The following is a 14,798-nucleotide window of genomic DNA, read 5'->3' as shown; positions in this document are numbered from 1 at the left end:
ACACTTCACTTAAAATATTATGGACTAATTAACAGTATGCCATAGCATCATGTTGCATAAAACCATCTTTTCATTAATGTTCCCAAAAAAGGGCCAAAGAATGTCACCCATATATAATTCAGAATTAGCAAGCTGTTAACAAATTATGGGTCCTACCATTCATGCAGCAGTAATATTACATTTCCGATCATAAAAGGATACTTCAAAGGCCTGTCTCAGATTAATACTACTCCAGTACCTATACTTCTGAACACTGTTATATCCATGCAGATGGACCCAAGCTTCATCATAAAAATGTAATATCTGGGCCAAGTACATTGTCATGTACTCCCAAAGAAACTAGGTACAAAAGTGCTTTCTTCTGCCTTCATCATATGAACCTGCCTAATTTTATAAGGCATTAGACTTAATTCTACAGTCGGTCTCCATGTTGTTCTCATCTAAGCCCATGCCTGTTGAGATAATCATGTCAGGGTTTTGCAAGGTGAACAGTCTAATCTGACTCCAGTTTCATCAAGCCTTCCCTCACTTGACACAACATTATGTCTACAGCATTTCTCATTTACAAATATCCAGTGGAACACACTATCTTCACCAATCTGAAAATCAGTGATAAAGCTGAATTTTGAATACCAGGATACTTACACCAAAACCTTCTTTTACACAATATTTGATATATTTTTTCACGTTAAGTACTGAACAGAACAACCTGCTGTTCACATGTATACTTCCATCATCTCAACTCATTACTGAAAATAAGAACACAAAACAGACTCCTGACTGATCTTACAAGGACTGTTCAAGTGTAGTGATAGCACTACAGAATTAACAATAACAGAAACATTGTGTAGTAACAAAGCTGGTGGCCCCTCTGCTCATGTGTTTGCTGCATCCAGCTCGTTCAACTACCACATGCATATTTTTCTCACAGTCTGCCAGTCCACAAAGACTCTGCATAAAGATTCTGGATAACCTGCATGACAGTACAACAGCAGCATCAGAAGATTTTCTATTGAACTGATGTTTCTGGATTTGGTTGTTAGTGTGACTTGATGCATTTATTATCCACTTCCTTTTCTGTCTTAGGTTTAGGTCTTCATATACATTTCCACAATTTTATTGTAAATTTTCCTTTTAATTTCCACTGACAAAACCTGATTTCAGGTGCATATGTAGATGCAGTTCTACTCATTTCAGTTGTCTAGTGGATTCAACATGGTAGGTGTTCTAAATTTTTACCTCTAAGTGGAAACATGTTTTGTTTCGTAAATGTATTCATTAGAATACATCAGGATTGACAAAGACAAAAAGTTTGGTAATTCTAAACTTTGCTGTTCCTTACTCAGACAACTTTTTTTTACCTTTATATATAATGATTTTGGCTGGAATCAAAATTAAGCCCTATTAAATAACCAATATTGCAGCCTGAAGAATTTATCTTATGGTAAGAGCTTTTATTTTCTCCTACTGTTTGCTAATTTCTTTCTCAAGGACAGGAAGCCATATAGAATATATGACACCTTATCATAAAATTCCACAGTCTTCTGTTAGAAAGACATGCTACAGGGATAATAAACCATACATTTTTAAAACTTGTTCTGACTTCATCCCAGCTATAGGAGGTTTCTGCTTTGTATTGGCTGTCAGTAAAACCCTGTCGTCATTTAGGTCACTGCACTGTAAAACTGGTTAAATTCTGGACAAATGCATGTGCACAAAGTTCTACACGAAATTTGTAAAAGGAACCATAGAAACCTATAAAATTCTTAAATTTACATTTTGAGAAAAACCTCTTAGCCACATTATAAATTTGAGTATTTTGCTTGATTTAAGAAGGGGAGAATTTCCATCCATCTTCACCACACACAAAGAAAACAGTAGTAGTTCATGTTTGTGACAAAATTTATAGAGATAAAAAGACAATGAGGAACCTTATTATGATGCTCTGAGGCATCTGGAAAATGAAATTTGATGGAAATTGCCTAAAATCATAATTTGGGTTCCCAATGGTCAAAGGTGCATTAGTTTACTCAACACTCTCAATACAGGAATTCTTGCATTTCATTCCACAGGTTTCCCAGCCGCCACCTCATTATATTTAGATCTGGTGACCTCTTTCTTTTGTGTCATAGGTGAAAAACATTCAAGAAGGAAAAAGATTTCAGAAGATGCCACACATCATCAGAAGTACAGCACAGCAGAAAAATCTTCCAAAAGAGGACTACCAGAAGTGCTTGAATAAATTGATAAACTCCTCAGATCACTTTAATCTGTCACAAAAGACATTACCTTGAACAGAATAAGTTTCATTAACAAGTACAGCTGTAAGCTTTTACAAGAAATATAAAGTTCTATAATTTTATCATGTGAATTGGGTTTCTTGGTTCCAGTGCTCCATAACTGTCAACCCGCAAGAGCTTGTTTCAAGTTCAGTAATAGAACAGTATACCTGAAAGCCCTGTTGTATCTCATCTGAGGTGCAGGTGCAGGAACTGCTGCTACAGGCAGATCCTTGCGCTTGGGCTTGCTGTCAGTGCCTCCACCACCAGTATCACTGCTGCTGTCAGAGTGTGCTGCAACACTTGACCTTCTAAAGGTAAGATGCTTGTCTACACCTGCAGTAATGTAAAACATGCAGTAACAGTACATGAGTCTTCCTTGAGATGATGAGTTATTCGGCTGCTGCTATATAATAACAAGGTTCACCCCTGTCATCACAAAAGCCCACCATCAGATTCCATCCTCAGTCAGTCATAGCATTCAGTTCCCATTCTTCAAACCATTTTCTATGATCCACTTAAATACAATTTCTGACAATTAAATTACCACACATTCAGTAAAACATATTGTATTAAACTGTAGTGAGATGGTCACACTCCAAGTACATGCAACTTCATACACATTTCAATGTCTCTACCATGCCTGTAATCATTGCAGAAAATTATTTTATAAATGTCTTTTCAATACTCTTAATTACATAATTTTAAATGTTTTCAAGGTATTTAAAATGGGATGATTTCAAGGGCCTCCTGGGTTTCAGGAATTTGAAAAATCACAAAGTGCCACATGAGCTGCATATAGTGGATGTTCAACACTAATATGTTTTCTTGCCAAAACTCGACTTCACCAATTGGGAAAACAAAATCAAATGCTGATTTCACTTGTCTAGCCAAAGAATCTGAACTTTCTTGATAAATGTGTTTAGAAACTTCTAAGGTATAATGGCGATTGACCATTTACAAGGAACAAATCCATAATCCCTAATAAGCAGATCAGTTTGATTTGTTTTGTCATACTGAAAGACCTACACAAATGTCTTTTTTCCTTATCTTTTATTTACCAATAAGATTTTGTGATATGATTATGTCACACACATTCTTCAAGCCCATACGGCTACTTAAAGTTATTCTTGTGGTTTCTCTATTCATGTTCAGGTCTTCTATCTTCAAAGCAATGAACTGAAGATCATTTCTAACAATTTCAGCCACTTTTCCCAGTATGATCAGATTCTGAAGTGTTAACAAGACCAGATATTTCACTGTTCTGAAAACACTTAACTGACACAAAAATTTGTTTTCTACTCACTGTTCTCTCTCTCCATAAACTTTCCATAACATTTTGTACGTCACACTTCTCGAACTTCATTAAAAATGTAATGCTGATTCTAACACTGCACTAGCAAACACTTACTCCAACTGCATAACAAACTGAATCCCAATGAATGTTTCACACAAAACTGCTGAATCAGTAATGTGAAGTGGCATGTGACAACTCACCAGTGTTGCTAGTTGCTGCACAAGAATCCTGGTCATTTGCCAGAACTTGTATTCTCCTCCTATGTATGCAAAGATCTCCAAGAAACTTCTCCTGAGATTTTCCAACAGGTACTTGTATCCACTTCTTGTTTTCATCACCTGTGTTCTATGTTTCTGTATTTCTCAATTTAATTATTCTAACAGTACCCAGGGCCACAACATGTGATCTTTCAGCAGATATTATCATGGCTCTGAATGGCATAATAACTGTTAATAAAAATTTCAAAAGCAGTCAAGTATTATTAAATGTGGGGACTTAGTGTAAGGTACTGATCATCTATGCAGAAAGTCTTACAGTGAAGACCAGTCTGACCTACTGCACTTTTTCTACAAAAATATCTTTTCCCGTGCCTCTAATAATATAAACAGTGCATGGGTGGGTGGGTGTGGGTGTGGGGGGGGGGATCAAGGCAGAACTGTGGCTTGGATCTCTCATTAAGCTATACTTGTACATCCCCTATGCCAGCCATCACCTTCACTACCATCCTATTATCAGGGGCAAAATGGAAATGTAACAATGCAGATTCCTACCCTCACCACAGCCAGGCAGGCAGAGGCCAGAATGGTCAAAAACAATGACTGGAGGCATAAGCCACAGGAGAACATCAATACTGAATACAACAAATTTTGGTACATACCCCCTCCTGTGGTGGAGCCTGGGGGTGCCTGGTAACTGTGACTGGTGTCCACATCAGACTCTCCTCCTGAATCCAGTGAGAAACTCATGCGGGCCTGCATTGCTGTCACAACTGATTCTGTCGCTCGGAGGAATGATTCTGTTTCTAAACTGCTGTCACTGTGGCCATCTACAGTCTCCTGCACATATAAATGTGCTTCCTTAGCATACTGATTCTTGAACTTGTTAGGAACAGTGCAGTCATTAGACAGGAAAGCAGGATGATGATCACCACCATTATCATATACTTCAAGGCTTCTATGCTGTCTCAGGAATAACACAGCAAAACATAAACAGAAAGGCATAATGTGATGGAGTACACATATCTGTACTTCACTATCTGCACAATCAATTGCACTACAGATACCACACTGCAGAGATGCAGAAATTCCCTATCTCTGTATTTCATTATGTACTCACCACACTGAAATAGCAGACCAATTGGCCAAGAATGGAGCTGAACATCCATTCATAGGACCTGAACCACCCTGTGGCATCTCTATAGGAGTTGCCAGAAAGGCAATAAGGGACTGGACAGATATGAATCACAAGAAATACTGGGGATCCTTGACTGGACTGACGCAGGCAAAGAGACTCATACAAGGACCCTCTACTAAAAGAGCGAAGGAACTGTTGAAATTAAACAGGAATCAGCTACGATGGGTGGTAGGACTACTTACAGGACACTGTCACCTCAAGGACACCTCTTCAAACTGGGACTATTATTATTATTATTAGAGGGGGTGCGTTTCCCCATGCACTTAGACCAGTTATTGGTCCATTGTGTGTCCCCCTTTAATTTCTACTGTCTCCATACCCTACCGGTACTGGTGCGTGCTATCAGCCCCGTTCAGCCAACGAGGTCGGCTGTCGGTACCTGATATTTCCCCCATCTACCAGAGGCATTGGAAACTACTTGGGCGAGAAATTTTTGCCTAATTTTGCTCAGAGGTCTCCTAGAGACATGAGGGTCTTTTACATGCTGTAAATCTATGACAGGGGACCCATGGCTTAACGTCTCTTCCGGAGGACTTGTTCCCTGAATTTTTCCGCCCTTAAAAATTCCACAACCTCCACCGGGTTTGAACCCGTGTACCTTGAGTCATGAGGTGGGAACGTTACCCCTAGACTACGGAGGCCGCTAAACTGGGACTAAGTAATGGTCCAACTTGTGAGAGGTGTCAAGAAGAAAATGAAACAGTCAAACATATCCTATGTGAATGTCAGGCTTTAGCTTATTTAAGATTGCATCACCTGGGTCAATATTATGGAACCAAGTGACTATTTCGAGATCCCTCACGTATAAAATCTTACGCTTCATTCGAAGCACAGGATTGTTGAGGGGATAGTAAGAAGGGGAGGCACAATAGATCACTGTGGTCGCGGTGCAAGGTCCAAGAAGGCCCACCCCCTATACATTCATTCATTCATTCATGCATTCAAAGCTAAAGCAGCTGAAATATGGTTTCTGGGACACCCACCCCCTATAAGACATATATACCTAATTAGATATATACCTAATTAGGAATGCTGACACAGAGGATAACATAAATGTTTCTAATTTAATGGAAGGGAAAAGGAACACAAAAGTGAGTATTCAGTTCATACAAACACTTAACAAGAATGACTAGTACAAGATTCTCTTAAGGATATTTTAAAATACAGGTTATTCATATTATTTTCCCGCAACAACATTAATTAAGAAGGGAATGAATTGAATTCAACATAATTCCAGGATAAGCTTTTACTGACAAATGGAACAGAGGATTACTTTCCCATTTGACACATGTTGATATTTACAAAAATGCATCCCCAACATAAATTGGAGACCAGCACATAACAGGAAGCAAAAGATGAAGATGGGAATGCTTTTCTCTGTGATATCTGAACATGTGTGTGAGCTACACAGTAGACATCAATATTTATGTTATGGTAGACCTTTACCAACTGATGTGTTAAAATAAGAAACATAAATTAAAAATTACTTAAGCTCCACGTAAATTTGCCTATTTCTTTAACAACCAACATAAACTGATGGATAATCCTGAGATATGAATTGCTTTCAAGACTTACCTGCATGGGTAATGGGTTCAGAGGACAGTGCAAGTTTATGGGAGCTGTGTGTTGTGGTGATAAGTAAAGCCTGCATCCTGTGGGTTGTGACACCCCAGGGCTGAGGATTGGAGATGGAATCCTTGTCAGCACCACTTGGCTCAGATCACCTGCCGGTGAGTAACATAATCTCTCAAACAAAAATCTGTGGCTCAGGAATATATCCACCAAAACCTAAACATACGACAACCATGGTAACACAAAAACTAACACTACATACATTCAGTGTTTTGAAATGCAATGGACTGACCATGTGCATCATGTAATTTCATATGATATCCATGTATAGACATTCTTACATTTAGCAAGCAGAACTCTGAATATCCAAAAATGAAGCTGATTCCATATTGATAAAGGAAACCTAAAACTCTTCACTGAAACAGTAAAATGCTTTGATTGTCTTTTGATAAACAAAATATTATAACAGAGTGTAGGAAAAAATAAGATGGAGAATTTTACTCTGTATGTTTATTTAAAATGATAGTCCATAAGACATACTCGTACATTCTATTTTCAATGCTATTCAGACTATAACAATTTTTTTGCTTTGTTTTGAGAACAAACTTCCAGCAAATTAAGGGCTCCATCTTCTAGCATATAATGCAGTATAGTCCAGTGAAAGTAAACTAAATTTTTGAAGGGACATTTTGCTTCCATTTTCATGGTTGAAGAGTAAGGTAAACAAGAAAGCAGCAGCAAGAAGAACCATATCCTGAAGATGGAGACAATATGATCCTCCAAAACACTGACTTTCACTGGACTGCACAGCATTATATCCCAGAAGAGACAATTCATCAAGCCACAGCTATGAGAACCTCAATTCCAAAAAATTTTCTGTCAGCCATGACCAGGGGGAAGGAATCTCCTACCATCTTGATGTTTCCCCAAAGGCAGAGGGGGGAGACCTGCAGGGCACTCCTTTTCTGGATTACTCTTGTGATTGTGTTTAGCCACCTGAGTTGCCCACTCACTTATCCAGCTGGAGCTGTCATGATACGAACTGCTCATCTGCAACAAGTCACTGAAACAATCATACTTTCTTCACAGCTAAACACACTTCTACATTCCACATATCACTTTGTGAACTGAGCATATGTAACTCATTGATAATGTATTGTATCCGTATTCATGATGCATCTGGTTAACATCTCTTGATGGACACTTTCATCATTTTCTTCACTAGGACTAGGCAAACTATAGGATCCTATCTTGAACCATGACACAATAGTGAGCACTCATTTTTCCTGTACAGAGAAGTTGACTGGTTCACAAGGACCTGAATATTCCATCTTACTACGGAATTAATCTACTTGAAGAGCTCACTAACCAGTGATACGTACCGTGAAGTTGTTCTCTTCTTGCTTGTCCCCAACAGCATGAATACCATTCTCTGTATTCAGTCGTCTCTCTACCATTTTCTCTATTTCCAGCCTGGCCTGCTCCACATCTGGGCATGGGGCATCTTTATCAATAGTGTAAGTCCCTGCTTCGCTCACTGTCTCATTAGATGAGTCATTTTTTCCATCCAAATCTAGATCATTCAATTCATCTGTCATGTTCTGAGCTCCTATCTCCTCCTCATCACTAGCACCCAACACAAGCCAGTCCTCTCTAGCAAGCATGTCCTCTGGCTTGAGAGTGCTCAGGTTGTTCAGTGATGTGTTATGCCTCTTGCTCTCCATGCCTGATTCATCATATGCCATCTTCTGCAGAGAACCCTCCTCAGAAAAGTTACTAAACTCACAACTGTCTGTGTGTTCAGAATTCATTGCTTTGTCATGATCAGCCATGTTCTTCTTTTCCTGAGCTAGATTGGTCATTCGCAAACCTTACAAAATGAACATATTTCTTATTGACACAGATATTATGTATCTATAATTCCTAACACTTCAAGCAAAACTAAAATTGAAAACATGAAAAATTAATTAGTAGTGCAATGAGGAGATGGATGAGCCCTTAAATTTCACTTAATTTGACAGATCTGAGAATCTGAATTTTAAAGTTAAGATCACTAAATTTTTCATTCTTAAATTTCACTGTGAACTGAAACTGCAGACATCATAGAGCAAAAACAGGCTAATACCATTTAACACACCAATAAAAAACTTTCAGGAATATTGTGCTAAATAACCAGTATATTGTTATAATCAATTACCAGTTCATTTACTGTGAAGGTACAGCTTTACTGATGAGCAGTAAATAGGCACAACATTGTACTGTCTTTCCACTAATTCCATGAGAATATTGCTAATGTCTAATTATCCTATTTACCAATATATTTTATGCACTTTTTAACCAAAAAATTGTGTCTTACAGCTGTGGTGCATAAAATATGTGAATACTACATTTCAAAGCATAAATTTGAGGTTATAAAAATGATAGCTGCATAATTGAGAAGATGAGTTGTGTGAGAAAGACAAATGATTTCCATCCCTCCCCTGAGTTTGGATCTCATAGTATAACTGTTATATTGCTCATGTTTCACAGACATTCAAATTGTTTCTTACTCTTGCTAATTTAACATAAGGCAACAGGAATAATATGAACTTGACTGCACTGAATATAATAAGACACCTAGCAGGTAGCATATATGACAGGGAAACATCACTGACAATAAGAGATAGTTTTTATGACAGCTTTCTCTTCTCCTCTCCCTCCTCCTTCTCCTTTCAATTTCATAGAATAATGCGTGGGAATCAATTTTTCTTGACATAATGGAGTAGACAGCAATATAATGGCAAAAGCATGCTACGTGGCACATCCACAAAGTAAGTTTCCCACTCGTTCCAGAGCTAGCAAACCTTATATTGCGCGAAGCGACTGCACATACATGATAGAGCAATGACGTAGCATGGCGCATGCACTAATGGAATTTCCCGCATTCCCACAGTAGCATCGTTGCAGCTGTTGAAGATGGAGGCTCTTATTCCAGCTCCCGCCTACTGTGAAGTGCGGTCAGTAATAAAGTTTTTGAATGCAAAGAGCATAGCACCGATCGAAATTCATCGTCAGCTGTGCCGGGTCTATGGGCCTAACGTCATGAGCAAGCAGATGGTGCATCGCTGGTGCAGACAATTTTCAGCAGGCTGACAAAGTGTGCATGATGAGAAGCGCAGTGAGTGGCCATCCGTCATTACAGACGACCTGGTGGAGCTTGTGCGGGAATGCATTATGGAGAATCGCCGCGTCACAATTACGGAACTCAGCAGTCATGTCCCGCAGATTTCCCGCTCCTTGTTGCACAAAATTGTCACAGAGCACCTGCTGTTCAGGAAATTGTGTGCCAGGTGGGTGCCGAAACAACTGACACCAGAACACAAAACATCCCGCATGGAGTCAGCACTGACATTTCTGCAGCGGTACCATGATGACGGCGATGAGTTTCTGGACCGGATCATCACAGGTGATGAAACGTGGATTGCACACATTACCCCAGAAACCAAGCAGCAATCAATGCATTGGCGTCACAGTGGATCTCCCTGTAAGACGAAATTCAAGCAGACGTCGGCGCAGAAAGTGATGTGCATGGTTCTCCACGTCGACTTCCTGACCAGAGGTGAGACGGTGAATGCTGAGCGTTACTGTGAAACACTGCAGAAATTGTGATGGGCCATTCAGAACAAGCGGCGCGGGATGCTTAGTGCCAGTATTGTCTTCCTGCACGATAACGCTAGGCCGCACACAGCTCAATGGACAGCAAGTCTCCTGCAGGAGTTCAGCTGGGAGGTGTTTAATCATCCACCCTACAGCCCAGACCTCGCTCCCAGTGATTTCCATCTTTTCCTACACCTCAAGAAATTCCTGTCCAGTCAGCGTCAGCATTTTGAGAATGACAGAGAGGTGGAGATGGTTGTCACACAGTGGTTCCAATCCCAGGCAGCAGACTTCTATGACACAGGTATTCAAAAGTTGGTCCCACGGTATGACAAATGTCTCATTTCCGGTGGCGATTATGTCGAAAAATAGCTGAACACTTGCTGTATCTGTTGCAATAAATATTTCCATCAAATTGTGTTTTGTTTCTGTAAACAGCCCCAGGGAAACTTACTTTGTGGATGAGCCTCGTAATACTGCTGGACAGTAGCAACTGCTCCTAATCAAAGAGGGAGGTAGGGTGGATGTTTACATTGAGCTGACACAGAATACAGTTCAACAGTCTTCACCAAACAGGCATATTTGATTGATTGTTCCAAGCAGTCATTCCACCCATGCCTGATGTTTGGCTGGCAGAAGCTACAGAGATAGCAGCAGTATCATGACAGAGGCCATGAACAGGGGAGGGTAGAACATCTGGGTAGTGGTGTGCCACTAATAGTACATGGCAGTTATTTCTTTGTTGTTACTGAGACTGTGAATGTGTAAAAATCTTACTGGATACACAACAGCAAATTAATAGTTTTATAAAAATAATAAGCATACATATGTATTCTCTAAATCTATAGTTCCAATTCCGAAGAGATTTATTATGGCTAATCAGGAAAATTGATTTTTCTGACCCAAATTTAACTCATTTCTATATAAATAAGATGAAGTGCTGTACTTTAATAATACATGAATTTTTGTTAATTAACTGAGTTAAGAAAGCACTGCTTCTCTTAGCCATACTGATTCATTTACAAAATCATATCTTCCTGCACTTTGATTATAGATGCACTGGTGTGTGATGTGAAATGTAGTGTCTCTGTGGCTTTTACTTTTCTTTCCACTAAGTATTTTCAAAGAAACTACGCACCCACCAATCCAATACAATGAACAGAAAGATTTGACTCCTCCCATGGAAGATTACAGTAAAACACAGGAACTGATCAGCTATATTTCAATCTACTCAGTCATAACCAAATATGAGATCCATAAGATGATAGAAAATCCAGCGTTATATCAACTGTAATTCAGCTATCCTTGTATTAATAACTTCAGAGCTTGCACCAGCAGCAAAAAATCATGGATGTCAGTGATTGCATGCCTCTTATTCTCTCTGTCTTTCCATTCCTCCCTAACCAGCTGCCTGTACACACCAGTGGGTCCCTGTGTTCACATTTCATGAGCTCATCAAGCATAAATGCTTGTGTGCATTATTTTTAAGTTTTTACAGGAAAATGTCAAACTGATAATAACAAATCAGGAGGCAGGCAATATAATAAGGTCCAGATTACAGTCATACCTATTTAACTGCTGAAAGTTAAGGGTAAAAACATTGTAAACAATCTGTTCAGAAATATGTGTAGAAACATGGATGCATAAATTATGCACATAAAAACAGCAGTATTCTGGGCCACCATTTATAGTATCTGTGCTAACACTTACCTACAGTTTCAGTTCAGGCTGCAGTTTAATCCCCAACATTTAATTAAGCACTTATGGAATTATGGTACAACTTTTTAATTTGAAAAAGTTTCCAAATGAAATACATTTACATTTCTATTAATGTATGAAAGAATCAAAATATACAAGTTTAAAAACTTGTCCTGACCTGTCAAATACTCATAATATCAGAACCATCAAATGAATCCACTCTCTCTCTCTATTATTAACAATTTGTGGTGTACCTGACTACACTGTAAGCACCAGTTACTATTTAAGTATCAGCATTAAATGAACATTTATGGCATAAAAACGTACTTCATAAATTAGGAAGTACAGAATGTCTGAGAATGAGTGCACACATTTTAGACAATTTTTATTGAGAAAAACAGAGCCAGAAGAGTATGGTTTTCTGTTGAGCACACATGTGTTAGTTTCAGTAACAGCTGTATTCCACTCAGCACTTGCTTCCAGAATGGCATCAGATCAACAAAAAGCTGCACAGGACAAATATCATATGTAAAATTTTGACAGTTCAACTGTCATGTGGTGAAAACTGTATGCTTTTGGATGTTTATTTTTTATAAAAATGTTTAAAATGTGCACACCCATTCTCAGGCATCCTGTACTTTTTAATTTATATAAAAGATTTCTAACTTTTATTACATTGTGAAAAATATTACATATGACATGTCAGTCTAAAAATCTGTCTTGTTCTTTGAAATTGTGGTACCACCAAGTCAATAGATGAAGTCATCCAGCTACTACTTGAGATCAAGCCATTATTTATAATTTATATGCTGCTGACAGCCATACTACTATTTAGTGCCAGCATTTAAATAAACATTTACAGATTTACTCATTAGTTAGAGTAAAATGTCTGCAGATATGATATGGCCTATCACAATGAAGGCATAAAAGATGTTGCTTTAGACACTATTGCACTCTACTGTCTGGTATTGCAATACAGTATAAGCCAAACATCAGATTTTAATCCACAGTTCTCAGATGACTTGTCCGATAACTACCTATATTACTTGTTAGCAATTAATTGTATAATTAATAAGGTACAAGTACAATCATGCGGGGTGTTCCAGACCACCACTGAACAACTGTCACACTAGATATTTACACTGAATATTGCACTGTCAGGAAATCCAGTTATGTGTATAGTAAAGATGGAAAACAAACATGCTGTGCCTTTGCTTATGTCAAGTGTCAGACTATTTAGTATGAACCCTCTTTAAGCTCTTCCTCAGTATAACACTACTTCATTTGCAGTGAAGCCACTGTTTCATGCATATAATAGCAGTAACATTTGTGGACCTCTGAGCCATTTAATAAAATCCCTAGTGCTCTTATGCAGTGTACAAGTTAGGGTTACTGCCACCAGGATTCCAGACAAACCCCCTTCCATTTTTCAAATCCTGGATACATGGGCCACAGGATTAATTCTGATCCCTGGCTCTTTAGTCATTAGAATGGGGCCATATCATTACAACTGGTGCAATCCACCAATGGTGACCAAAAGAATATTGCCCTTAAGAATTTACAGGTTAGAGGAATAAAAGAAAATTAAATATGATGGTGGAACATTTGGGATTTATGGAAAATTCCCATATCCCAAGAATATCATACTTCACAAATATGAGACCAAAGAAGACCCAGGATGTCTGTGAATGCAACAGACAGGCTAGTTTTAAGACATTTAGTATAACTATATTTTAAATATATCTAATACTGCATATATTCTATTTATGTTTACAATTTGATCTTAACCTTTTCCACCTTTTTCATTTTCAGTTCCGGAGATACTTCAGTATGGGAAAACATAAAACTCCCCTGCCATCTGTTCATATACAGACTACTAAAAGTGATGCCAAAGAATGTAAAGAGCAAGGACATAACAGTCATAATGCAATCAAATTCATAAACATGGTGCCAGAAGCCTTTGTACACAGCATGGGAAAAGAGTGAAGAGCTGGAACCTCACCCATGATGATGGTATAATGTAGTATTTTCTCCATACCCATGTTTTCTCCAGTCATGATATAACCCCTATTAATTATACTTCCATTCTCAGAAACGATCACAAAAGTGTATTTTGATACTGACATCCTTTAACGCTGAACACGGATAAAATTATATCATATGAAAACAGATTTCATTTTGTAAGATTTGAGGTTTTCACGGCAGTGACTATGAAGAATTCCATCTTCTGGGATGTGGCTCTGTGTAGATATTGTGTAAACCGAAATTTCAGAGGAACGTATCGCCTCCATCTTCAGGGCATAAAAGTCCCAAAACAAGGAACCAGCATGAGCAGGTGTTTGCAGACTGAGTTGTCAGTCGAAAACACCCAGCTATATAAGAACAGAAAGGGAGGGAGTGGGATGGAGGTGATACAGTCCTCTGAAATGTCAGTTTACACAATATCTACATGGGGTCACATCCCAGAAGATGGCATTCTTCAGATTTCATTTTATTTTATTCTTTGTTTTGGCATTAACTAAGAAAGATTTGTCACCATGCTATGAAGATATCAGTCACAAAAGTAACTGCATGGATTCAGTTCTCAGTATACGAGGGGGGACCCATAAATAACCGGAATTTATTTTTGTTATTTTTTATTTTTGCATTTTTATTGAACTGTATATTAGTCCCCTTCAAAGTATTGTCCATGTGCATTAATGCACTTGTCCCAACGCTTTTGCCACTGCTCAAAACAGTGCTGGAATTCTTGAGGCTGAATACTGTTCAAAGCCTTTAGCGTGTTTTCTTTGACTTCATCCACATCACAGAATCGCTTTCCTTTCAGACTTCTCTTCATCCATCCACATCACAGAATAGCTTTCCTTTCAGACTTCTCTTCATCCGTGGAAACAAAAAAAAGT

General features: G+C 38.4%; 1 protein-coding gene across 4 annotated transcripts in view; it reads right to left on the bottom strand.

The window, feature by feature from the left end:
* Window positions 1-14,798, bottom strand: part of LOC111868682 — a 52,049-nt gene that overhangs the window by 27,093 nt on the left and 10,158 nt on the right. For all 4 annotated transcript variants that reach the window (XM_023859563.2, XM_023859562.2, XM_023859566.2 and 1 more), the window contains 5 exons: window positions 7,944-8,431; window positions 7,473-7,611; window positions 6,565-6,713; window positions 4,454-4,631; window positions 2,450-2,615 (listed from right to left, as the gene is read on the bottom strand). In XM_023859563.2, coding sequence (XP_023715331.1) covers window positions 2,450-2,615; window positions 4,454-4,631; window positions 6,565-6,713; window positions 7,473-7,611; window positions 7,944-8,431 — 1,120 coding nt within the window. The remainder of the gene's footprint in view (window positions 1-2,449; window positions 2,616-4,453; window positions 4,632-6,564; window positions 6,714-7,472; window positions 7,612-7,943; window positions 8,432-14,798) is intronic.

The sequence above is a fragment of the Cryptotermes secundus genome, unplaced genomic scaffold (genome assembly GCF_002891405.2).
Source record: "Cryptotermes secundus unplaced genomic scaffold, Csec_1.0 scaffold857, whole genome shotgun sequence".
NCBI lineage: Eukaryota > Metazoa > Arthropoda > Insecta > Blattodea > Kalotermitidae > Cryptotermes > Cryptotermes secundus.
This window is presented reverse-complemented; position numbering and strand designations above follow the sequence as displayed.